At 41.2% G+C, this 26,555-nt stretch overlaps 1 protein-coding gene across 2 annotated transcripts in view; it reads right to left on the bottom strand.

Moving 5' to 3' along the window:
* Nucleotides 1–270: 270 nt before the first annotated feature.
* The window catches only part of gli2a (GLI family zinc finger 2a), a 105,688-nt gene continuing 79,403 nt past the window's right edge, over nt 271–26,555 (bottom strand). Inside the window, exons 7-15 of one of the 2 annotated variants that reach the window (XM_055230356.1) lie at nt 25,527–25,731; nt 24,472–24,667; nt 22,187–22,297; nt 21,445–21,585; nt 14,969–15,118; nt 8,108–8,272; nt 7,260–7,541; nt 4,536–4,896; nt 271–4,222 (exon numbers count right to left, since the gene is read on the bottom strand). In XM_055230356.1, the coding sequence (XP_055086331.1) occupies nt 2,085–4,222; nt 4,536–4,896; nt 7,260–7,541; nt 8,108–8,272; nt 14,969–15,118; nt 21,445–21,585; nt 22,187–22,297; nt 24,472–24,667; nt 25,527–25,731 (3,749 nt within the window). In that variant the 3' untranslated portion in view covers nt 271–2,084. The remainder of the gene's footprint in view (nt 4,223–4,535; nt 4,897–7,259; nt 7,542–8,107; nt 8,273–14,968; nt 15,119–21,444; nt 21,586–22,186; nt 22,298–24,471; nt 24,668–25,526; nt 25,732–26,555) is intronic. The other variant, XM_033986901.2, reaches the window with a different exon arrangement.

Here is a 26,555-nt window from a genome sequence, read left to right as displayed (position 1 = left end):
AGTTGATTTTGCATTATAGGTCTGTTTTAACATTAATCATTACATACTATGTGAGCGTTATCTACAGGAAAACTGATCTAAAATAAAACCCATATCCTCAAATGTATTATATACATACATATATATCGTAAGATAGAGCAAATACTGTGAAACAGCTAAAAATGTATCCACCTGAACAAGTTTCTTTCTCATCAAAATGGTCGTCTGATTTAATGTGCTTTCTGGAGTTCTCACTAATTTCAAAAAGACACAACTCAACACAAGAGATTTAAAAGAACAAAGAGGATAGTTTATTTGAAATGTACAAAAGCTATGTACACAGTCACTCAAGCCACACGCAGTAAAAGTGGATGGCAGCATACATACAAACACTTTTAAAGGCTACTTAGAAATTCATCAAACATGAAGAAATCTGAGGGGCTTGTTGGCAGATCCTGTCCAAAATCAAAGTCACTTCCTGGTGGACCCGTGGTACGCCCAGGGGAGAGAGGGAAAGGGGGTCGAGGGGGTGAGGGGGGGTCTAGGATGTGGTAATTAGGGCCCAAGAACACACAGAGGTACTTGTATATTCTTTCAGAGAATGCTGTTCGTCTCATACAAGGTTGGAAGTGATGGCAGCGCAGTCTTGTCCTCCTCCATGTTTACCCTGGTGAGATGAGACCACAGAGGGCTGATGCCTCTGATCCGGAGGGTAGATTCAACACTGCCGGTCCCCCCCCGAGCCCTGGCCATGATCAAAAAGCACTTAACATCAGTGGACCAGAATGCTGTACAACCACGTGTTTAAACTAGGGCTGTCAGGGCTACATTTACATTGTAATTACTCAAGATTCTGCTTCAATTTGATCACATGCACCAACTAATCTTCGATAACATCAATATTGTGTAAATAGGCACTCTGAGAAAGGGCATTTTACACAGTAGTATTTTAACTCCTAGTTTGGAGAAAGTGACTGGAGCCGACACTTTATGTTGTCATTAGCTGCAAATGGGCCCAGTGAACACTGCAAATACATAAAAGTCCTGGGAGTAATACACACAAAGTTAATGACATGGATTTACTCAATCATATAAACAATGCAGTGAGGTACATTGCCCATTACGGCTGTCTTACCATTAGGGCTGTGCCCATTCTAAACATCAGGAACAGGGTTTACTGCACCCATTTACAGCAAAACATGATATAAAATGTGTCATTCTTTCCAAATAGAAATGCGTTGACTACTACTATACTTACTTACACATTTATGAAAGTATACAGTATATGTATCTAATAGAACCGAGTTTACAAAATACTGATTTGTTACAAATAGGCCTACTACTCCATTGACAGCTGTAATATGTGATGACACTATACTTAAGTGTGCACAAATTGTAAAAATGGCAGTTACAATTTTCTCTTACTTAAATGCCATTTCTGGGACCAACAATATATGATATGCAAAAGTCCCTTTCACATTCAAAGGTCTGCCCAAAGTATGAGGGTAAAGAAACCTATTCCACTGGGAAAACACCTCTTACCATATTATACATAGTACAATATGTGTATATAGAACAAGCTTTAGCCAAAAGGCCTGATGCTCCACATGGACAGCCATAGTTTAAACATTTTACTGTAAGTCAAATATAATTTAAACACAGTACCATACAGTAAAAATCTATAAATGTACATGAAATGTCTTCATGAGAAAATATCTGTTATCTACATATGTCCATTTCCTGGTAGTTTTTCCCCATATTAAACCTTGATGTCATAAGCAAGGCACGCTGTGAAATGCTTTCAGTGCACCACTTTATAAAGGACTGCCTCTCTGGCAAATACTGAATGGATCTGCAAGTGTTTATATATCCCTGGCTATCATGTGTATATTTGGAGCTAAAAAGTATGGCTTTTTAACAAATGAGGATGATGCTCTTAAGCCTATACTATACTTTTCACTGTAGTATATAAAGTACATATTACAAGCATAAGTCTATGGACAATATCAAAAAGTTTCACAAATATTCAGTCAGTGCTTTCTTTCATATAATCCTGACATAGCAAAAGTTAAGACTGGATGGAAGGATGAGGTCTGCGGTTGCTCTCAGCTGATCATGTTGAGGAACTTGCTCTCCTCTGCCAGCGCTGTAAGCATGGAGTTCATATCTCCAATGGCCATGTTGCCAATCCCTGCCGGTACAGATGCCAGAGTCACCGAGTTGCGGGGGGTCGTGAGTCGAGAGGAATTCTGGGAAAGACTCTGCAGAAGCCCTGGACTGAGAGTACCCGACATGAGGCTGGAGTGGTCCCCATCATCCAGCATGGTGTCAAAGTCAATCTGGGCGTGCTCTGCTGCCCCATTGGTCGAAGAGTCTGCAGTGCTGCTCGATACCTGGTTTACCCCCGGGGAAGCCATGTTGCCCGGAGCAGTTGTGTTGTTGGCAGGAGCTTGGGGAGACATTGGGGCGTCGAAGCTTGCCTGTTCAAACATGTGGATCTGCCCGGTGTAAAATACATTTTCAGAATTATGGACCACAGAACCGCTAGGCCGTTTTGGGCTAGCCTCGGAGGTGTCATTTGCTCGGCATGGACTCATCTCCATCTTGGGTATCCTGTTCGCTACAGGTCCAGCGTGCCTTGTTCTGGGCTCTGTTGGAGGTCTTGGTTGCATCATAACTCTTACTCCGTTCATATTTGGCTGTTGCGGGACTGCGCTGTACCCGTTTGCTTGGTTCGCGTGAGGATAAGCGTCAGTCCTTGCCCTGTAGTTTGGCAGTTCCACACCATTCCTGTTAGCTCTCATGCTAGTGCTGCCAGATATGGGGATGGTTTCTTGGCCAAACCCTTGCTGAGGACTCATCTGTTCGCCAAGGTTCACATTGCTGCACTGCCTCTGTTGCTGTTGGCTTATTTGCCGTTGGCCGTTCTGGTTTAAGTATCCCTGCATGGACATGTTCTGGCTCACTGGCACCCCCTGCTGGTTGCTGCTCAGCCCCTGTCCTGCCTGGAAGGACCCAATGTTGTGCCTCTGCTGGACGACTGCAAGATTCCCCCTGAGAGGGTGCTGCTGCTTGGATAGCTTGTCCGTAGTATCCACAGTCCCCGAGCTGACTTCGTTCCACTGCACTGGCATGTTGTTTTTGTTCATGTTATGAGCTAGTGGCTGTTGTGAGTTCGCGATATGGCACGGTTGCATGTCAGTGTCCACCATAGCCATCCTCCTTTGAGAGTAGTGAGATGCAGGAGGAGGGGGCATGCTCCCTTGGTAGCCCTGAGAATGGTTGTTGGTATGGAAGGTTGAACTTTGCCCAGTCGAACCCGAGTTTTGTGACCTGAGGTACTGCACCATGTCATCTGGAAGGACAATGTCATCCTCCCCGCTATGCTCCATCCCAGCCATGGCACCGTCCATGGCCATGTTCTCCATCGCTACATTCTCGGAGATGCTGGGTGGTCGTGGTGCGAAGGGGTATCGCTGTAGACTACCATCGGAGCGAGTGTAGCCTTGATGAGCCAATCCCTGATGGCGATCTTGAAGATCCATCGGATTCATATTGTTCATGCTGTTGTAGCGCTGGACTCTCGGGAAGGCTTGCGGATCCCCGGCTGAGCGGCGGACAGGATCACTGGCTCTTCGTGGGAGATTGTTGGGAACTTCGTGGGGCATCATGCTCTGGTGGCCGTACCCGATGTCACTGCACCTTCGCGGGACAGCTCCGGAAGTCGGCTGGTGGAAGGAGTGGGACTGGCCTTCTTGAGAGTCGTTGTAAAGTGCCATGCGCGTTCTCAAGCTCATGCGATCCATGTTGGGAAGAGGCGTTGGTGGAGCGCCTCCGATAGCGGCGGCATACTTCGCTTTGAGACGGTAATGCTGTGCTGGAGTGAGGCTTAACAAACTCGGAAGACCTCCATTCCCAGCTCCTCCTCCGCAGTGGCTAGCTTCACTGGACCGCCGCGAAAGGTCAGTTGAGATGGGGTCGTAGGAATCGGCAGAGCTGATGTTGTTGTGGCGATTCACTCCAAACTGGGACGTCTCGCTGGATCGCCGGCTGGAGTAGCATGGGGAGATCCCGGAGGAGCGGCGGCTGAGGGTGTAGGCTGAGCTGAGGGTGCTGGTGGTGCTGTCACGCCGCTCATTCAACTGGTTCAGGAGGGTCACCTCACAGGATGGGTCGGTGAGGCGCTGGCCTGGGTACTGGCCACTGAGGTTGTTGATGAAGTTGGAGTTCTCCAGCAAGGAACCTGGAAAATAAAAGGTATAGGTTAGATTTTCTGTCAACATGGACAAAGAAGTTAAAATGACATAATCACAAATCTGATGGCAATCACAACTAGATTTCTTTCTAAATATTGTACAGTCCCGATATAATTTTTCAGTCCTACCAATTCATATTGTACCATAAGAAAATGAATTAATGGGCATTCACCTATTCACAAAGTAAGAGTCAAAATATGCAGAATACCAAATAGTTTCTTTGCATGACACCGTCGTTAGTTCTAAACAAAATGTAGAGAACAACCCACTTATCACACACATTCAATCTATTCCACTTACCAACAGCAGGAATGGGCGGTAACTTGGTGTTGTGCTGGCCTTGTGGAGGTTGTGGTGCAGAGTTGCTCCAGGGGCAAGAGTCCCTCACCGTCTTCAACCGTTCCTTTTTGATATTCTCAAGCTTGATAGTGACCGAACCATAGGGCATTGCTTTCCTCAACTGTAGGCCCACCCCAGCGTGTTGGCCCCCAGCCTGGACCGTGGAGTCGATCATGGGGCCCTCGTCTTGGGCGCTCAGGTCTCCGAAGCTGCCCCCGCTGTGCATGGCCATCTCTACTCCACTGTCATTGTTGTTGGTGCTGCTGAGAGGTGACGGCTCACTGCTACATGACGAGTGGCCACCAGGACTGGACTGATACGTCTGCAGAGAAAGTAAAAAAAAAAAAAAAGAACACAAGCTTAACCGACATGAGGAAATTGATGTTCTTGTACATATACAACTCTGCTCTTGGCAATGATGGAGTCAAATGAATGCTGATCAGTTGATATTTCAGTTGACAAAATATGCTGGATGCAATCAGTGGGTTAAATAACCACTAATGGAATGTATTTGTGCATTTCTTTTAAATGCAGTTGACTTTATATAAACTTATTTACTGATTGTTAAGCTTTAATTGAATGAATGATGTTGAAAATGATGGTGAAAATCCACTTTGGCGAACAATACAATTTTAGGACTATATAGTGCTATTTTCTGATCTATATTAAAATGTTTAATAATAATAATAATAAATTTTATTTATAGGGTGCCTTTCTGGGAACTCAAGGTCACCTTACAATACAATATAATATACAATTTACAGACAGTTAAAATCAACATTTATGAACATACAGTTAAAAGCATTCAGATAAAAAAAACATTGAAAAAGGACAGGCCAGTTGTGGATTATAAAACATACAAACATAACTGGAGGTTGGTTTCATTCACACGTTTAACACACAAACCCTGGTTATTTAGGCTGTGTTCGTTTCTCAAATGGACCACACTCTGTTCCACTGTGTGATGTCATGTGGTAATACAATGTGCCTTCATTAGAATCATTTGAATGATTTCAGCCCTGGAACTTCTAATCTCTACTGAACAAAATGTAAAAGGTAGCTGTTAACTTGAAAACTACCACTTCATGACATCACAAGGTGGAACAGAGCATTTTGAGCTTAAGAGATGTAGACAGACTGATAATAAAATATTACTCAAACACGTGTGAATGAAACAAAAGACAACTCCAGGTGTGTTTTTAACATGACTTAAAGCTCACAAGAATCCATTTTGTGTAATATAGGATCTTTATGGTAAGTATAATTGATGAATGGCAAACATAAACATAGACTGATCATTTTTTGACAGTCACATATTGTGGATTAAAAAAAAAAATTGCTACTGGCCCTGGTCCCCATCTGAAAACAATTTCTGTCTTCCACATCTGATAAATGATTGATTTAATTTGGGTAAATTTCACCCCACCAATTATAGAGCTTCAAACTAATACCTTACAATGTATCACATATTTAAATTGGTAAATCCATTTAACTTATCATCACTAAATTGAATAGGAGACCTAGATAAAAAATGGACGATAATATTTAAAAATATATAAAGAATTGAAAAAATACAATGATCAAAGTGACCGGCCTCCATCCAGAGAAGCTATTTTATGCTGCTTTAGGATTAAATAATTAGCAGTTTTATTATTCAGACTGTGATGTGTTTTGTATTAACCAATGTAGGCCATAATCACATGCATTATAGAAGACTCTGACTTATTAACAACAGAAAAACAAGTGGATAATAGATGAATTCTGCGCACAACAGTCCAGCTACAAGACTAATTCAAACTGGCTCCACTTAAGTCTTGATCACAGCTTGATGTTGGCACCATTTTGTTCAGCAGAATCAGCACAGTGGCTAAAACCGTCGCAGCTCTTCAATATTAATGTGACGATGACTTTTATCGTCGGCCGACAGCAAAGGCTACGGCCAATGTGATCTTCCAGACAGAAAGAAAATGTCTAAGATGGAGGGCAAAAATAGGTTTGCAACTTTACATGCAAAAAAATATGAAAATGAAATTAGGTGGAGGTTTTTCATGCTGAGAAATGTGAAAAGTGAAAGTGAAAATTGAAATTTCAGAAGCTCACCTTAGAGTTGTCTGTCCATGAGGAGAGTTAAATAGAAAAGATAGTAGCAAGTTTTAGGTAAGTTAGAAGGATGCAGTAAGGAAAACTGTTAAGTTAGTTGGTTAAACAAGAAATGTACTCTGTAGCTTTTTAGATAGCTTTGTTGAGAACCATCAAATACTTAAAATTAGTCTAGAAGTACTTTTAAATGTATCATATTGAGTGAAATAAAGCAATTTGTAGGATGTGCTAGTGTTAATAATAGCAGCTTTGGTATTAAGTATTATATTATGTACTAATACCACTTGGTTATTACACTTATGTGATGCTACACAATGGTAAAATTAAACATGTTAAAAGCTAAAATTCCTTTCCTGAAGATAGCAACAATTTCAACAAAGATGTAAAAGTATTTCAGCTGTTATTGTTCAGGTTTCCGGTACATGTCTACATATTCTATAGCTTTTGGTTACAGTACTCTTTCTTCATATGTTTATTTGTACTAATTGCAGGCTGAGGGAGGTGGTAACTTTAACATTTACAACAAAACTTTCACCAAATCTATATTAGCAGTTAAGCAAAGAAAAAAAATCATTTGGCACTAACCATAGAATTCTCTGTCTTGATGGACTTGACCTGCAGGCAGTCCTCCCCGCCTCTAGAGGTGATGTTGCCGTCCGTCTTCCCATCTCCGCCCTTAGAGCCGTGTTTGGCGTTGACTTCGTTCTCGCCGTTTCCTTTCGGTGGCTGCTGTCTCGGAGGAACGTCACCGCGCTGTTTCTTGGTCACGTGAGCTTCGGGTCCGTGCACCGTCTTCACGTGTTTTCGAAGAGAGCTGGGGTCGGTGTAGCGTTTGGTGCAGCCTGGGATCTTACACACGTAGGGTTTCTAATAAAGAAGAAGTGAGTTTGTTAGGACAGTATTTATAGAAGTAGGTGGGTTAGTTGAGTTCAGTCAAATTGTGCAGTAAAAGAGTGCGAAAGTTAGTTATTGTTATTAGTCATTGGTCAATAACAAATTAAACAACATTAACAGGAAACAAGTGAATGAATAACCAGAGCATCTCCAAACAGAACAATAGTAACAAAAAAATCGCAATGTAATTTTTTTTTTTTTTAATAACTTTAAAACATAGTAACACTTTGACACTGTTTAAATCCATGCCCAAAATGGTTCTGTTTAGCTGTGCATATGACTGAAGGTATGAAGGTTTTTATTCTGCACTCTTCTCTTTTAATGTAAATTTTATGATCATTATTTGTGATTTGATTTGTTGTATTGTGATTTTATTGTCTTGCTAATTCTGTAAAGCATTATACAAATAAACTTGCCTTGCCTACTGTTAATATCACTGAAACAGAAGTAAAACACGGCGTGCTAATACTAGTATTTGAAAATGTACTCAAACAAAACACATTAGTACCAGTTGTGTAAAAGTACATGGTTTGAAGTACCTCATTGGAGTGTGTTCTGTTCTGATGCTTGGCCCGATCCGAGGCGTTGGAGAAGGCTTTGTTGCAGCCCTCGTGCTCACAGACGTAGGGCTTCTCTCCGGTGTGAGACCTCAAGTGGGTCTTTAGGTTCTCCAGGCGAGAGTACGCTTTGGCACAGCCCTCAAACTGCAAAGAGATGGAGAATACATTTGTTTATTTATAATTGATGTAACAATAACTGAAATATCGTGACATCGTAAAGTCAAAGGTATTATCAAATTACAAGCTTCTTTGCTTAAATGTGTTGTTTTATTGCAGCAGCAGTTAGAAACACAGATGGAACCACATAGGCCATGATGTTTTCTAACACTTCAGTGCAGACAGCATGAAGAAATAATTTAATTTAAGAACATTTTCTATCGTAGTTCTTTGGAATATGGTCACTAACATAGAACCAAAGGCTTGTTAATGGAAAAAGTAGCATCATCTCATCATCTCCACAATTTCTCAAAAAAAATATTGTACTGTGAAATAAACATTGTGACAATATCATACAGTGAAATTTACATATACAATACAATACTTTTTTTTTTAAAGTGTAGTTCTAGTCAACAAAAATGCCATGCAAATTTAATCAACTGCCTCCATAATTATTTCACTCAACCACAGAATATATTTTAGCTATGATAAATTATACTGAGTTGAGTTTGTAATTTATATGGACAGGCTGAAAAGTGGAACCTGGATCTAGTCTCCACCTGTTCCCTGTTTATTTTTTATAATTTTTTTATTTTGGTGAAAATGACAAAAAAAAAAAAATAAAAAATTGAGTCAACTAAATGAAGACACAACCCTACACGATGTCATCTGAAACAGTAGCGTGCCCACCCGCCTGTAAACATACTCGATGGCACCGGCACATCCCCGCTCTGTTTATGCCCAGCTGGTTGGTTGGCGACTGCTGTTTAAATGTAATCTAGCCTTGGCCCGGTGCCCGCCTACTGTGCCGTGCCACACAAAGCCAAATGCGGGGTAAAAAGGGGCCTATTATCTGCAAAAACTAAACTAAAGTGTGAGGCTTAGAGACAATAGGGGCTCTGTTTAGTCTGTTGTTTCTGGTGCACGGTACAAGCTATAATTTGGTATTCCTTCTGAGCTGTCATTGTGGAGGCTTCAAATGAAAAGAAATACAAGTTGATCCAAAGATTTTTGTAAATTTAAAAGATTCCACCTCAAAAGAGAAGATTAAAAGAGACGTAGGAGAAGAGTTTGTGCAGATATAATAACTTTCAGATAATAATATTCAAGTAGAAGTAAAAATAGTGATCAAAAGTGAATGTATTTAAATTATTTTAGTGAGTAACTGTTAAGAAATACAGTCTGATTCATGTGGTAGTAATTTTGTCCAGATTATTGTATTTTTCAAAGATTAAACTTGGTTAAATGGTGGCAGAGCGATTAACACTTCAAGCCTCACAGCTCGAAGGTCACAGGTTCAGTTCCTGGAGCGCTAGTTGCCTCCTTATAGTAAAACCACACATACTTTTCAGAGTATTTAGCATTAGGAGTGTACTTTTACTCCTACTTGAGTAATATTATAATCAAAGTAACAGTACTCTTGCTTGTGTAAAAGTTTCGGTACCTCTTCCCACTGTGAGTAAGTCTAAAAGTAACACAAGTTTTATGTTGAAAATATGAAAGTATTTGTGTTTTTTGCACCGCTCCTTCAGACAAAATGTATTTTTTTTCACATTTTTGTATCGTTTGAAAATTTAAAAAAATGTGCATTATTTAATATTTTGTCCTTCTTCTTTAAGTACTTGAGTAATTTCTTGGACCACTGCTTGAGTTATACTATTTTCTAAGTAATGCTACTCTCACTTGAGCATAATTTTTGGCTACTCGACCCATCCCTGGTTTAGTGTGACTTTATACATATCTTCTTGTAATACGGGTTATAGAACATCAGTCCCGGCCCATAAGGATCCCTCTGTAGCCTCTTCCTCGTCTGCATATTTAAGTTACTCATCCCCACAGTCACTCAGCCTTTCACATGGCCTTCACCGCTCATGTGTTTAATATATTCAGAAGAACTTGGGCGCCGCTTTGAAGACGTCAAAAACAGCCTCTGCGATCTGATCTTCACCCAGCGAGCCGGAGACGAACCCCCCATGATTTATCAACACAGAACATATCGCCACAAAGGATTCTCAAAGATGTGTCTGATTAGTTTGTACAGGGGGTAAAAGAGGGCGGGTTACATGGAGCGATCTAACCTGGAACTGGGTTGAAGAAATAAAATATCGAAGCTTGAGTTGGGAAGTTCCGTCGAGTTTTTAAGTAAGAAGAGGAAATCAAATTTTGGATTAGAAATAAACATATTGGTTCTGTTTGAATGATGTGTATTCCAGGTAAGATAGGAGAATGGATGGATTTAAAGTTGTACTGTGTAACATTTCCAGTAAGGTTTGTGCCACTTGGTTGGTCCCGTGGATGTGTAATTCTCTGGAATGATCCACAGCATGGCATTAATCTCATTCATTCATTAAATTACAGGCATTTTATTCCTCAGAAGTCTCTTACAGAAAGTGAGTGGGTTCGCCTCTTTGCAGATCTGGCCTGGTACCTTGGCCTGTACATCACCTGCTTGTTTCCATCAGGTTACACGCAAAATAATAACATCTCCATGGAGACAAGCATAGTTACATACTGCACCTTTAAGCCTATAATGTTCTGTGTAAATTTAGTCAATGTCCATCCATCCATTTTCTTCCACTTATCCGGGGCCGGGTCGCAGGGGGAGCAGTCTAAGCAGGGACTCCCAGACTTCCCTCACCCCGGACACGTCCTCCAGCTCCTCCGGTGGGACCCCAAGGCGTTCCCATGCAAGCGTGTCCTGGGTCTTCCCCGGGGCCTCCTCCCGGTGGGACATGCCCAGAACACCTCCCTAGGGAGGCGTCCAGGAGGCATCCTGAGCAGATGCCCGAGCCACCTCAACTGGTTCCTCTCGTCATGTAGGAGCAGCGGCTCTACTCCGAGCTCTTCCCGTGTGACCGAGCTCCTCACCCTATCCCTAAGGGTGCGCCCGGCCACCCTGCGGAGGAAACCCATTTCAGCCGCTTGTATCCGCGACCTTGTCCTTTCGGTCATTACCCAGAGCTCATGACCATAGGTGAGGGTAGGAACGTAGATTGAGCGGTAAATTGAGAGCTTTGCTTTTGGGCTCAGCTCCTTCTTTACCACAACGGACCGATACAGCGATCACTGCAGATGCTGCACCGATCCGCCTGTCAATCTCACGCTCCATCCTTCCCTCACTCGTGAACAAGACCCCGAGACCCACTTGAGGCAGAGACTCACCACCCACCCGGAGAGGGCAAACCACCTTTTTCCGGTCGAGAACCATGGCCTCGGATTTGCAGGAGCTGATTCTCATCCCAGCCGCTTCACACTCGGCTGCAAACGGCCCCAGTGCCTGCTGCAGGTCCTGGCTCGAAGAAGCCATCAGGACAACATCATCCACAAACAGCAGAGATGAAATCCTGTGGTTCCTAAACCAGACCCCCTCCGGCCCCTGGCTGCGCCTAGAAATTCTGTCCATAAATATAATGAACAGAACCGGTGACAAAGGGCAGCCCTGGCGGAGTCCAACATGCACCGGGAACAGGTCTGACTTACTGCCGGCAATGCGAACACAGCTCCTGCTCCGGTCATACAGGGACCAGACAGCCCTTAGCAAAGGGCCCCGGACCCCATACTCCCAGAGCACCCCCCAAAGGACACCACGAGGGACACGGTCAAATGCCTTCTCCAGATCCATAAAACACATGTGGACTGGTTGGGCAAACTCCCATGAACCCTCAAGGACCCAATGGAGGGTATAGAGCTGGTCCAGTGTTCCACGACCAGGACAAAAACCACACTGCTCCTCCTGAATCCGAGGTTCGACTATCGGTCAGATTCTCCTCTCTAGTACCCTGGAATAGACCTTACCGGGAAGGCTGAGGAGTGTGATTCCCCTGTAATTGGAACACACCCTCCGGTCCCCCTTCTTATACAGAGGGACCACCACCCCGGTCTGCCATTCCACAGGTACTGTCCCCGACCACCACGAGATGTTGCAGAGACGTGTCAGCCAAGACAGCCCCACAACATCCAGAGACTTGAGGTACTCAGGACGGATCTCGTCCAACCCCGGAGCCTTGCCACCGAGGAGCTTGCCAACCACCTCAGTGACTTCAGCCAGGGTGATGGACGAGTCCGCCTCCGGGTCCCCAGTCTCTGCTTCCTCCTCAGAAGACATGACGGGGGGATTGAGGAAATCCTCAAAGTATTCCTTCCACCGCCCAACAACATCCCCAGTCGAGGTCAGCAGCTCTCCACCCGCACTGTAAACAGTGTTGGTGAAGCACTGCTTCCCCCTCCTGAGGCGTTGGTTTGCCAGAATCTCTTTGAGGCCGTCCGATAGTCCTCCTCCGTGGCCTCCCCGAACTCCTCCCAACCCCGAGTTTTTGCCTCTGTGACTGCCCGAGCCACGGCACGCTTGGCCTGCCGGTACTCATCAGCTGCCTCAGGAGTCCCACAAGCCAACAAGGCTCGATAGGGCTCTTTCTTCAGCTTGACGGCATCCCTTAATTCCGGTGTCCACCACCGGGTTCAGGGATTGCCACCGCGACAAGCACCGCAGACCTTACGACCACAACTACGAGCAGCCGCATTGACAATATAGGTGGAGAACATGGCCCACTCAGAGTCCATGTCCCCAGCCTCCCCCGGGATCAGGGAGAAGCTCTCCTGGAGGTGGGAATTGAAGACCCCTCTGACAGAGGGCTCCGCCAGACGTTCCCAGCAGACCCTCACGATGCGCTTGGGCCTGCCAGGTCTGTTTGGCTTCCTCCTCCGCCAGCGGATCCAACTCACCACCAGGTGGTGATCAGTTGACAGCTCAGCCCCTCTCTTCACCCGAGTGTCCAAGATACACGGTCGGAGGTCAGATGACACGACAACAAAGTCGATCATCGACCTCCGACCTAGAGTGTCCTGGTGCCACATGGATGGACACCTTGTGCTCGAACATGGTGTTTGTTATGGACAAACTGTGACTAGCACAGAAGTCCAATAACAAAACACCACTCGGGTTCAGATCGGGGAGGCCATTCCTCCCAATCACGCCCCTCCGAGTGTCACTGTCATTACCCACATGGGCATTCAAGTCCCCCAGGAGAACAACGGAGTCCCCGGTTGGTGCACTGTCTAGTGCCCCTCCCAGGGACTCCAAGAAGGCCGGGTACTCCGCACTGCTGTTTGGCCCGTAGGCCGACACAACAGTGAGAGACCTGTCCCCGACCCGAAGGTGCAGGGACGTGACCCTCTCGTTCACCGGGGTGAACTCCAACACGTGGCAGCTGAGCTGTGGGGCAATGAGCAAGCCCACACCAGCTCGCCGCCGCTCCCCGCGGGCAACGCCAGAGAAATGGAGAGTCCAACCCCTCTCAAGAAGTTGGGTTCCAGAGCCCAAGCTGTTTAGTCAATGTCCTTAGTCATATTTTAGGTTTAAAAGCCTGATTTTATTGTGATATAAAAGAGAAAATCAGCAAGAAAGAAAACACTCAAGGCCAGTTTTGGTGGTGTTTGTAGTAAAAGGTTATCACTGGTGAAAGAGGATGTCAGCCTGACCGAGTATGAGGTAATGTGTTTACTTTAGGAGATAAAGTTTTCACATCTTATCATAATAATGTGGATGTTGCAAGAGCCCTGGAAATTCTCCTTTTCAAGACTTTAGAGCTCCCACTTGGGCTCATATTTAAATCCTGCAAGTAGTTCAGATAATTCACTAAGAACTGTTTTATAGTGTTTTAGTTGATTGTAAAATTAATGGTCAGGATTCAAGCAGTTAGTGTCTCTATATATGTTATAAAGATGTAATGTTTTCTTTATTTGTTTGAGCATAGCATTAAACAGAAATGAAGAGAATCACTATGACGATATCACAAAAAAACATATTGTCAAAGGATCAGATAACAATTAAAGTTCTATCGTTATATCGTTCAACCCTTTTTACAATGTTCATTTGAAGCATTCTGTTGTTATCTGACATTTTGGGGACTTTTCACTATTCAAAACATATCACATTTTGTTTTAAAGACGACCTATTGCGCCTATTGACACGTTGGATCATTAGGCTATAAACTGCCCATTTAAAATCACAATATTCATCTTAAACGACTTAATAAAACAAACAAGTTTGCTGACTTGTTCGTCATCACAACACAGAGTCCGTGCAGATCCTGACAGCAAGTAGCGGATTTTTTTTTTCATTTTTATGCCAAAATGACTATGTGACACCGCAGCATCCCACAAGTATCATCGATGAAGAAAATAAAAATGAGGAACGAAGTAAGTACAGACCAGTGCGTGTATAACGGTGGCGGTGAAAAAGGGGATTGATCAATATGGCGTCTTGAAAATAAGAAATTAAAGATTGCTCAAATCTCAAATGCTCAAATCACTCCAAAAACAACTTCGAGAGGGAAAATGAGAAGGTGAAACAACTATAACATGATTAAATGCTCTAAAAGTCGATTTTGCGTAAGTCTGCTTTAAATTGCTTACTACTATGGCAACAGTGCTAAGTTTCATCATTCTGAAACCCGTGGACACCATCACCAAGCCTCCCGATGTGAACTTACTGTCCTGTCCTGACCTGCATATGCATAAACCATAACCTCAACAACAAATCAGCGTGGATGTAAGTCCTGCTCCACCTGTTTGGAGTTATGACTATATTATGGGAATGCACGCTCTCCTATTTTAGCCCCAAGACGTCCATCTGCCTCTGATCACTTGATTAGCGCTGGCTGGTTGTAGGTCGTTCCTTCTTACCGTGCATTTGTGAGGTTTCTCTCCGGTGTGGCGCCTCATGTGGACCACCAGCATGTACTGCGCCTTAAAGGGCTTCTGCTCCCGGGAACACTCCTCCCAGCGGCACACGAACTCCTTCTTCTCACCGTGAATGTGGTCATTGTTGATATGCTGAAAATAAATAAAAAGTAATTTAACTGTGTGATACAAAATTGCGTTTGATAGAGAGTACTCATATGATAGTTGTAGGTACCAGTACTATTAATGGAAAACGTTTCTAGTAGTAATATGTAATATGGAGTAATATGTTGCAAATTCAACAATTGTCGAATTACAGTATTGCTAAGATTCTCCTGTATTTTCACTAATTGCTAATTACTAACCCCATGTTCTCATATTTACGTATTTTTTTCATTTTGCAGTTTGTTTTTCAATCTTGTCTCAAATATTAAAGTCTCCGTATAAGCAGTTCTTGAAGTCAAAATATGTCCGCTGCGTGCTATCTGAATCTAATTAAAATGTTTTTTTTATTGTCTTATTATCAGCAAGTGTGAGTTAGTCCGCTTTGGCCTCCACAAGTTGTGAAAAGCGCTTATAAACTCATTGAATAATCAGGATGCTCAGAATGCATAAGGTAAGTGAGGAGTAACTTCAGACAACTGCAAACTGTTTAAAACAGAGGAGTCAAAACTATGGCCCGGGGGCCAAATGCGGCCCACAGACCAGTTTTTATTGGCCCTTAGGCGTCGCGCTGAACCTGCTGAATCGGCCCAATTGATCATATGCAGTACTTTTAACAGCAAATTAAACTATTTCTACCACTACATCCTCAAACATCACATTGCAGTGTGATACAGACGTAAAATGAATGTGTTTCAAGCTTTATTAATACACAGCGGCTCTGTCAAAGCTGTGTTTAAAGCGCCGCACTGCACTGATCACTGGTCTGTGGCCCTCCGCTTCGAATATGTTTTGAGATGTGGCCCTCAATAAAAAAAATTTTGGACACCTTTGGTTTAAAATGAACTAGCTCTGTTTTTCACAATTTTAAGACACTACAAATCAGTGCCTTTAATAATATAATGAAATAGAGCTCCTTAAAATGTGCACTGTGAATTGCATCTTTATATAAAATCATAAATTATGAATCGAAATGAAATCGAAGTTTTTTCCAGCATCATGCCACTGTATTGTAAACTGAAGTAAGACAAATGGTACATTCTGGCAGAAACTGAATGCATCTAAATAAATGTTATCACGGAGCAAATGTCAAACTAGTACATGTATCAATAAAAAATAGTTTTTACAAAATGTACCATCGTTTTTGAATATTGTATTGAATTCATTATGCTCTCCTACTCACAATGTAACAACTTGGCAAAAACACTAACTTAATGTAATTTAATCATATCAAGCCCATAAACTAATAATATTTGACATTTTTTCAGTCTTGAATGATGTGTTATCTTTGTTTCAGACTTTTATTGTATCATTTGATTATGTAACCGACAGGAACATAAAAACCCAATCCCATAATATAATAATAGATAATATAATAAAACAAAATTAGATTAGTTTTCTGATGACAGATACTTGTGAAGAATTTTTCCAGCCAAATTCGAACCACATGGTACAAAAATAGCTTGGATATTGTTTACGCGCGAGTCGACTCAGCACATTCCTGTCTTGTTTCCCACCGAACGCCGCTCCCCTTTACATCACAGACAGATGAATGGGCCTATCTATTATGGCCTATCCGTTACAACTGACAGTTACTATGCACCGATTGAAAGCTGAAACAAGTTTAAAAGTGTCATGTGTTTGTTCAGGCGGTGTGTGTGGTGGACTTCCTCAGTGAAGGACAGAAAGAAACAGGAAAAAGCCACTATCATGTTTATAACCTATTCTCTTCTTTTTTGGTGGTAAAGGAAGTAAGTGACTCAAGTTCCTCAAGATGTGCAAACAAAATTGGGCTATTTGTGTTTTACAAGAGTTTGCATCATGGTTGCATCGTAAAGATAATTTCTTAAGTTGCAACTGGTTCTTGACGATTGATTTTTCATTTTGTGTTTATTTCAAATTATTAAGATTCTTTGATTTCAAAATATACAACAATGTAACACTTACTGGCTGAAGTAATTACTTAAAAATATAAAGTACAGGCAAAATGTGTCTTGTCCCAGTATAAATACACTGTATGAGCAGCTGTTGAGGTCGAAAGTAAGTCCACTGTGTGCTGTCTGTCTGCATCTAATTATAAAGTGTTTTATTATCCGATAATCAGGAAGTGCACTGTTAGCATGCTAGTTGTTATTATCATTACCGTGGCAGCAACCGTTCTTGCCTCTGAAAGTTGTGAATTTATAAACTTGTTGCAGTGAAGAATTTGGATGAAATGCATAAGGTGAGTGAGGAATGATTTTAAACCACTGCACACCGTTTAAAATGAACTAGTTTCATGTACAATTTTAACCTGACACTTGTTTTTGTGTGTGCAATATATAGATTTTGGTTCAGTTATATAAAATAGCTATTTTGAACAATTAACTGATGCTTATGTACAAAATTTAAGGGTATACTATGTAATTTTTCTGGTGGGGGGTCAACCGTCTGTCTCCATGGTAATGTTATTGCTTTGCCTAGAACAAGGTCCACGAGCAGAAGTCCCATTAAACAAGTAAAATAAATATTCATGCAGATATTTTGCTTCATGGATTTCATAGGCAACACACTATAGTGTAAAGGTTAAAAAAGCAATATATAATGTAATCTTCATTTTAGATGTCAAAAAGTCTTTGCGGCTCCCAGTGTTTTCTTTTCCATGGAAGCTGGGTCCAAATGGCTCTTTAGGTTTTAAAGGTTACCGACCCCTGGCCTAGAATGTTTCACATTACAGCAAAATTATATATCATGGTGTTTTTATTGCTCTAAAAAAAACGTGCATTTTGACTCTGTAGATCTGATCTAAACTTCACCATTCAGTGTCACTTGCTTGTCTCCATGGAGATAGAACAGTTTAATACCATACTGTGGACTATTATAAACAAAGCAAAAACATCTCCAAATATTACATACTGCGCCTTTAACCTGTACATGCTTTAATTTTTCCACCACAGTCAAACAGCCACACACCCAACAGTACCACCCTGCTTACAAGGACATCCCTACCCACAATCCTTCACTTATTCACTATTTGTAGTTGAGCTAGACTGGAAGAAATGGAAACAAGTGTGCGGCCTCTATTTGCAGGTTATATTAGGCACAAACTCTGTTTTCTGGAGCTCGTCAGACGGGCTAAGTCTGGGGAGCAGAGCCCAAAAGTGAAGCGGCAGGTGTGTGCTTCTGCTGATTTAGTGAGACGATTGAGACCAAACAAAAATGTGTTCAGGGACGGAAAAAATGTTTGCAAAAAAAAAAGTTGGGTACAATACAATTTCTGGAGTATGAAAATGCAATTAAGTTTTAAGTTCTATTTGGGAAGAGTTTATATTAATGATTGTTGAAATGATGACTGATGATTGTGAAATGGTTCAGACAAACAGTATGCAGATTAATGAACAATTTTAAGATGTGAAACTTTTAGATATCATTGCTTTGACTGCAATGTTCTACAGAATATCATTAGACATATATATTTCCATGGAAACAAGCAGGTGAACCACACGGGCCAAGTTACAGGTCAGATCTACTGTGAGATGAGCCCACTAACAGTAAGAATACATATTTTAGCAACATAACCATGAGTAATAAATGTAAGATAGACAAGTTTGATGTCAAAATGTGGAAAATTACAGGCAAAGCAATAACCTCTCTATGAAGACAAGCAGTAACCTACACCAGAAAAGTTACATAACGTGCCTTTAACTGTTCAGGTTTATAGTTGCTGTGTATACAAAATAAATATGACTGATTTAAAAAACTTTTAGTAACTGCTTCATCAAACTATAATGATTTCCCAGTCTGTATTATCAAACTTTGTTACACACTGATGGTTTTAAAATGCATTGACCTCAGCAGATCCGTTCAGCTGTCCTTTCCGAGCAAATTGGCATTCTTTCACACACTATGGAAGCTGGGGAGGGCCAAAGTTCTTCAGCGCTAACCCTGGTTCTGACTTGTAACACCCCGTAGTGAACCCTCCCATCAGTTCTCGGGTCTTTGGTCTTGACACATTCCCCTCTTAGTGTTCACGTGACAATCAGCTCGCTTAACCCACGAGGGGGACTGGATTTACGGCCGAGTCTTGAGCTTCAGGGGCCGGGTTCGGAAGAGTGAGGGGTCGGGGGTCGGAGGTCGCGGGGGCGTGAGGGGTCGGGGGGCGTGAGGGGGAAGGGGGGCACAGCTGCAGTTGAATTTGGAGAGGGCCCGCGGGCTCATTACCGGCGCTCGTGTCAGGCAGACAGGAAAGATCACAGCCACGTTTAATGGGCGACACAAAGAAGGTGTTTGGGAGTTTTAGTCAAGTGCACGGTTCAAGCAAAGGCGTCTAATTAAGATGTATTGCCGTGTTTTGTTTCTTTTACTTTTAACTCAGCTTTGATACGTTTGGTGTGAATGAAATTTTGTCGTTGCAAAAAGTAATGAATCTGAACTTATAATTTCTCATATATTTTCTACATTTGTCAGTTAAAGGGCCAGTACGCAATTTTTTTCCATGTATCTGAGCAAAATTTGTCTTTCCCCAGATCAAGATATGTTATATAAGCAGCTCTTGAGGTCCAAATAAGTCAGGTCTGTCCTGTCTGCATCTAATTATAAAGTGTTTTGTTTTATTTCTAACCATCAGAGAATCAGGAAGTGTTTTTTAGCATGCTAGTTGCTGTTACCATCATCGTGACTAGCTTCTGAAAGTTCTAAAAAGCACTTATAAACTCTGATAAATAAGTAAAATGCTCAAAAGGTAAGTGAGGAATAAGTTTGAACCACTGTAAACCATTTTATAATGAACTAGCTCTGTTTTTAACTTTAAGAGAGTAAAAATCAGGTACAGCGCTTTTAACATTTGTTCAACGAGATAAAAATGTATCATATTGTTTTTATGCATTATTTGCTTTATGTGACTTTTTCAGTTATTGCTCATGTTGTTAATAATTAATGTAAATTAGAAGAGTAGACTAAAACAACAGGATAGAGGTCTGGTAACGTGGTCAACTGCCAGTTTGTCTCCGTGGAATTTAATTCAAGTATGGGTGATTTATCTATTTATTTTTGCTTGAATTACTGTGTATGGGCTCGCCTCTCCACAAATCTGACCTGTAACCTGATGACATTATCTGCGTGTTTCCCAGATATGTTTCATGGCATACTGTGGATCATTCTAGCCATTCTAGCCAAAGCAATAACATCTTCACGGAGACAAGGTGTTTCCCATTAATAAAAGAGACTATGGTGTCCCCCAATGTCTAAAATACACCTTCATAGTCTAAACACTGGCATAACAAAGTATTGCTTCTTGTACTGTCCAAAACAACTGCTTAAATATGAAATACAGGCAATAACCCTACAAATTGTATTAAATGTATTATTATTATTATTTTTATTATTATTTTTATTTTTATTTTTTTATTATTATTATTATTATCCAACATGTTAGTGCCATATGAACCTTCTCACACTATGAAGACCTCAGGGGCCAGAGTCAAGACTAAACATGAGGAATCAGCATTTTAGTTGTGCAGCTAAAACCTGGAACAGTCTGAAGATGTGAAACAGGCCTCTACTTTGACAATGTTTAAATCCAGGCTCAAACAGTTCTGTTTAGCTGTGCATATGACTGAAATGTTTTTATTCTGCACTCTGCACTTTGATTTGGTTGTATTGTGATTTCTTGTCTTCCTTATTCTATAAAGTACTGACGCCATAGTCTGAACAAAATCTATGGGAAACACTGTCCACCTCCTTCCTTACTATATTATCTGTGTTAAAAAAGAATATATATATATATATATATATATATATATATATATATATATATATATATATATATATATATATATATACAAATTTTAAGGAAAAAAAGACAAAAAGGGAAAAAAAGAAAAAGGAAAAGAGGGAAAGAGGGAAAAAAGGAAAAAAATAAATAAAAGAGAATGGAGACTCAACCCTGAAACTGAATGTCAAAACTAGTTTTATCTTCATAACTATACTCACTCATTCATTCTTTTTACCTGCTCAATAATAAAACATTAGCTCATTGTACGCAACCAGCCCATCCCTCAACCCACCCCCCCCAGCCCACCCCAAGCTCTGATCATTGTTTTATTTCTGTTTCTTGTCCTTTGCTTTGTACCAGGTTTCTGATTTTCTTGTCTGTTTCTTTGTCTTCTGTGCATGTTTCTATCTCTTGTCAAGTCCGGTGATGTTTTGTACTGCACTGTTTGTTTTTTTTCATAAAAAAAAAAAAAAAAAAAAAAAAGAATATTATTACCCCTTGTTTCTACCGTATATCAGATAGAAAATGGTCTACGGTCTAATATCATAACTTCAACCCCACTCACATGTACGAGTTGATCCTGGGTGTCGTACTCCTTGCTGCAGCCCTCCCAGTGACAGTTGGTCTCGTAGATAGCCTCTGGTTCCTGTTTACACTCGTCTTTATCCAGATCCTCGCTCAAATCCAGGACCCCTCCTCCGTGATCCTACACACAGACCAGTTTAAGATTAATGCATCCACTCCGATGAGAAGAAGTGACAAATGTGCGCGTTCAACTCCATCTTTTAGCCAAATCTGTGGTCAATACGTGGGACAAACATTCGCCAGTACTATTTTGCATCTGTCTTATCTTATCTGCTCCGTAATCCTAATGAGTTGTTTCTAGATATCAAACCAGCGGCAACGCATTGATTTAAGCAGCATTTTTATTCATTACCTTCTAATCAATCTGAAATAGAGGTACGGCGGTGGTTTAATTAATAGCATTTAAAAAGTAATCTATTGTGGTTAATGTAAGAGGTATTACTGGTAAAGCAGCTGTTTAGACCTACAGGAGAAGATGGATGGAGTTAATGTAGTTAGGGGTGTCGAGGGTTAACCCCCCAAATAAACATGTGACATTTGTTTGGTATTGACAACACAAGCAAAAAAATACCCCAAGCAGATCATTTGTTATAAAGTATTTACTATTATTATCACTTTTAACCATACATTACCACTAAATCAACGGGGCCTTTTAGCATAGGTTAGCATGTTTTGTTTTTTTTAATCTGGGGTTAAAATGGCCTCAAGATTTCATTTTGTACCTGAGTGGACGGTGAGATGGGTAGGGGTCCTTCCGCTTCCGTCTTGACCTTTGACCTCTTGGTGTTGAGCGGGTTGACAGTACTGCTAACGGCCGGGTCCCCACCTGCGTTCTGAAGAGAAGATACAAAATCAGGGCCATTTTGAATTTGGGGGGGGGGCAAAAGATAAATTTTCCCGGAAGAACTCACTGGTTCTTGATAAATACAAGATTGTGACATTTTCGTCAGTAAATTAGAATAAAACTTCAGCACACTTATTAAATGTTTACACAGGTTTATGCTAATTTCAAAGCAAGGCTAAAATATATACTTTCAGCATTGGGGCCCCCCATACATTTGCCCAGCCTGTCCTTTATTTAGAAACGCCACTGCCCAAAACCAACCCAGTTACTTAACGTCTCAGTAAATGACAACTATTCCTTTTTTTGACATTTACAAATCAGCGAATCCAGTATACTACTCCCCAATGAGCTCAAAGCATGATTACTTTAACACACACACACCCTCTAAGCTGCTCTTACTGTTTTTTCTTTTCATTTAATCATCAAACCACTTCACGAAACCACTAGAATCTACTTCACCACTTCTGCACCGCGAGAAGCAGCTAGCTAGCGTCGTATCAGATAAGAGCATGCTAGTGTCATTTTGTGGTTACATTTTTTGGCTCGGGGTTGCGTTCCTATTCCGCGGAGTGGGGGGGGGGGGGGGGAGTCTTGGTCGCACCAGGCACCGCGGCCCATAAGTCAGCCCGGAGACCGCCGCCGAGACTAAACAGTTTAGACTTCTTTACGATCGCCAAAGCCACAAGAAATATGAAAAAAGTTATTGGTATAGAGGCTTTGATGTGACGAGAGGAAGCCATTGACGCCACTTAGTATGGAAAAGAATGGGGAAACTCCGGCAGTTGTGGTGCTGAGATTTATTAAGCATTGAAGGAGGCTGTATATGTTCCCACCAAGACATTGTTAAAGTGCATAGGACAGATTAGACTATTCATTAAACTAAAACATACTGAACATAATAATATATATATGCATTTTTTAAAGATATGCCTTTTTGTCATTTATAATTTTACTTATTGGTTGGACATGAGCAGCGGATGTGACATATTTTTTCTGTTGATGACATAGGTAGAGGTATTTCCTTTACTTTTCTACTTTTCTTATAATTTTTTTCCCCACAAACTGCCACTTAACTGATGTAAACTACGATAAATATTAACCACAGGTACTACCCCACCAAACCAAATCATAAACAGAAAAACATGAAAACCTGTCATACGCATTTTAAATACATTTATCTGTCAACCAAACTGTGAAATGTGGTCTCAGTCGCTGTTAAAAACCAGCTATTTAACCATGTCTAAATGTTTGGTTATTATTATGGTTTGTGTCAAGTTAGCACATGGCTTTTAGCTCTGACACAGTGCAGGAGGCAGCTGATAGAAGACGAATACAAGATGGGGCCGCTCCTGGCATGAGATGTTTACATGAAATAAGGAACATAAAGTAAACAGTGGCGCTATAAAGAGGAAGTACAGGGAGGTTTAAGTCATGTCTAATAATAATGTGCTGCTTGATCAAAACATGTGCATTTTTCGGTGGGAACAAGTGTGGTTACTTATAATGTAACCTGTCATGACACATCGTAAAGGAATCATATGTAAGATTTTGATTTTAAATTCCATAAACGTGACCTATCTCTGTCCCCAGATTCAGTTCAAATCAAATATATCTTTTACAGATAACAATTTTAATGATCATTTATTCTTAGCTACAAAACCATTCGACATGATAGCCAAATTGTGTATAATTTGTTTATAATTTTGATGATTATCCAGTCAGAAGAATGAGCCTCAGATTGTCAGAGAGTCATGAGTGTCAGATTGTTTAAACCTAAAAGAAATCTCTCTGATCTAAATCTTCAATTCCTAAACCATAGCACTTGCAGCCAAATCTGGAGGTTCTGATCTTTCACTGAGGCCTGTCCATATATTGAGAATGAGGAAAAACGTATGTGTCCTCTATCTGCAGGTTTAGGCACAGAAAATGAGGTTCGGTCGTGATTGTAGTACCTTTTTTATAACAGAACTGAGCAAAGGCTATGTACAGTTCCTTTAAAGTTAACTTGTCCTCTGCAGTCGACAGAGGAAACTCACCCAGACACAAAGCGAACATGCAAACTCTACACAGAAACTTTACACACTGTCTGGGAATTAAATCAAACACTTTTTTTCATTTGACATTGTGAGTGTCAGTTGCAACACGGACTAAAATAAGTCGTACCTGGTTGCCCTCAGAGTTGGAGGTATTATGGGATGTCGTCATGGAGGAGGTGAGGGGGTGTTGGCGAGCAGAGAAGGAGGCAGGAGACGGCTGTATCAGAGGAGGAGTGTGACCAAAGGCGTTTAGGCCCCTCTGCTGGGACAGGAGCTGCTGGTAGGCCACTGGGTTCATGGGGTGAGGGAAGCTGAATGACGGGCTAATGAGATAAACATTTGTTAGCAGGAGTTTAAACTTGCGCATCAGTATATGTGTTTATCTCGACATCCAGAGCTCAAAATGTTCCACCTTGTGATGTCACTAAGTAGAAGTCAACAAAATGCTCTTCACCACCAGTTTGCTCATATTAGCGTCAATTTTGGAGCTCTGAAATCTACTGGAAAAGTTTTAATGCAGCGCCCAATTAAGAATTTTAGTTTAGTTTACAATAATAATGGCCCAAATAAGAGAACTCATCTTGGCCTATGCTCCAAACTTCATCAAACAGCCGTATACTATTCTTTTACGTGTTAAAGAGGGAGTATTTTACCTCTATACGGCATCAACTGCTCACACGTAACATATTTAGATCACCATGATAGCTTTTATTGCTTGAAAGTGCTATATTTGCTGAAAATGTCTTATAAGTTTCACGTTTTTGGTTTTTGACACTCCCTTTGCTCTCTGTGTTAAGTCACTCCCCCTTCAGAGCACTATCACAGCACAATCAGTGTGCTTTGTCTAGTTGCTGTGTACAGTTTTGTATCATGTTTTTGTATATTGATGGAGATTTGTCATGTAGGCTTGTGGGCGGAGCAATGCACAGAATCTTACAGCAAAAGTAAGGAGGGTTCGAATAGGGCCCGGGAGAGATCGCTAGATTACTCAAACATGCATGGATGACATCTAGTACCTCTTTAGACATGTTTTTGAAAAGGGAACAACATTATCACATGGTAGAAAGCTCAAAAAACATATATATAATACGTCCTCTGTTTATTTGATGTTAGCAAAGCCTCAGCATAGCATCATGAGCTGGAGGAACTGTTCCAAGATTTTCCAAGATTCTTTTGACATACCTTAGCCCCCCTACAGACAGGTGCCCGTAGGAGCTGCTAGCCGCTGAGCTGGAGCGTGAGTTGTTGATGTAGGCCACTAAAGAGTTGGGTGAGGTGCGGATCATGGTCTGCAGGTCGATGCTGGCGTCGGACAGGGGAGAGATGGACAGGGCTCTTTTCCTGCTCAGTCTGGGGGTCAGGCGAGGGCTGGAGAAACGCGATACAGCTAAGACACAGAGTACAGAGGTAGAGTTAGGTTTATTTTTTATAAGTAGAACAGTAAATTACACTGTAAACAGTTTTTATGCATGCAAAAATCAAAAATAACAATACTTTTCTGTGCAAATGTAACAGCAGGCTAGTCAAAGATACTACTGTCACGATAATTACTGTATTATATCGACTAAGTGTTCAAAATATGAAAGCTGGAACAATAGTTTGTGGGGCCAGTATTTATCGTGAGTACTTTTTCTTTGCACTACTGGGAAATTTTTGTTTATTTTTGGTTATATGATAAGATTTAAGCTGTAAAAGGTTGAATGAATAACTTCTATGACTCAACATAGGTATAAACTAAGAACTAAAGTGTTTCATTCTGCTGTTTACTTATTTATTGCATGATTTTTAAGCAATATTGTAGATTTAGAATAGTTTTTGTGGTTTAGATGTGCTCTTGGGTCTTGTGTCAGTGGCATAAATTAGTTTCAATATTATCTTTTATCATCTATATTTACTTCAGCATTATATCGCACTTCAAAATGTGTTATCGTGTTGTTGATTTGCCTGTTCTATATATATCTAATATCTGTATCTAGAATATTTAGCATTCATTTAATCACAGGGGAAATCTATGCATTCTTATTATGAGCGTGCTGATACCTGCAAATCAATAACAAGGAGATAAGTAGGTAGCAGAACTGCCTTCAGAAAAGTTGCACAGTGCGCTTTTAATTTAGTTACTGGTTTGTCATACAGTGAGATATTTTATGCCAGACGCCCTTCTTTCTGCAACTAGCCTCATCACTGTTACTGCAGTGAACAATGTGGGTG

This window comes from Periophthalmus magnuspinnatus, chromosome 21 (genome assembly GCF_009829125.3).
Source record: "Periophthalmus magnuspinnatus isolate fPerMag1 chromosome 21, fPerMag1.2.pri, whole genome shotgun sequence".
NCBI lineage: Eukaryota > Metazoa > Chordata > Actinopteri > Gobiiformes > Gobiidae > Periophthalmus > Periophthalmus magnuspinnatus.
The sequence above is the reverse complement of the archived record's forward strand: the minus strand, read 5'-3'. Positions and strand labels throughout refer to the sequence as shown.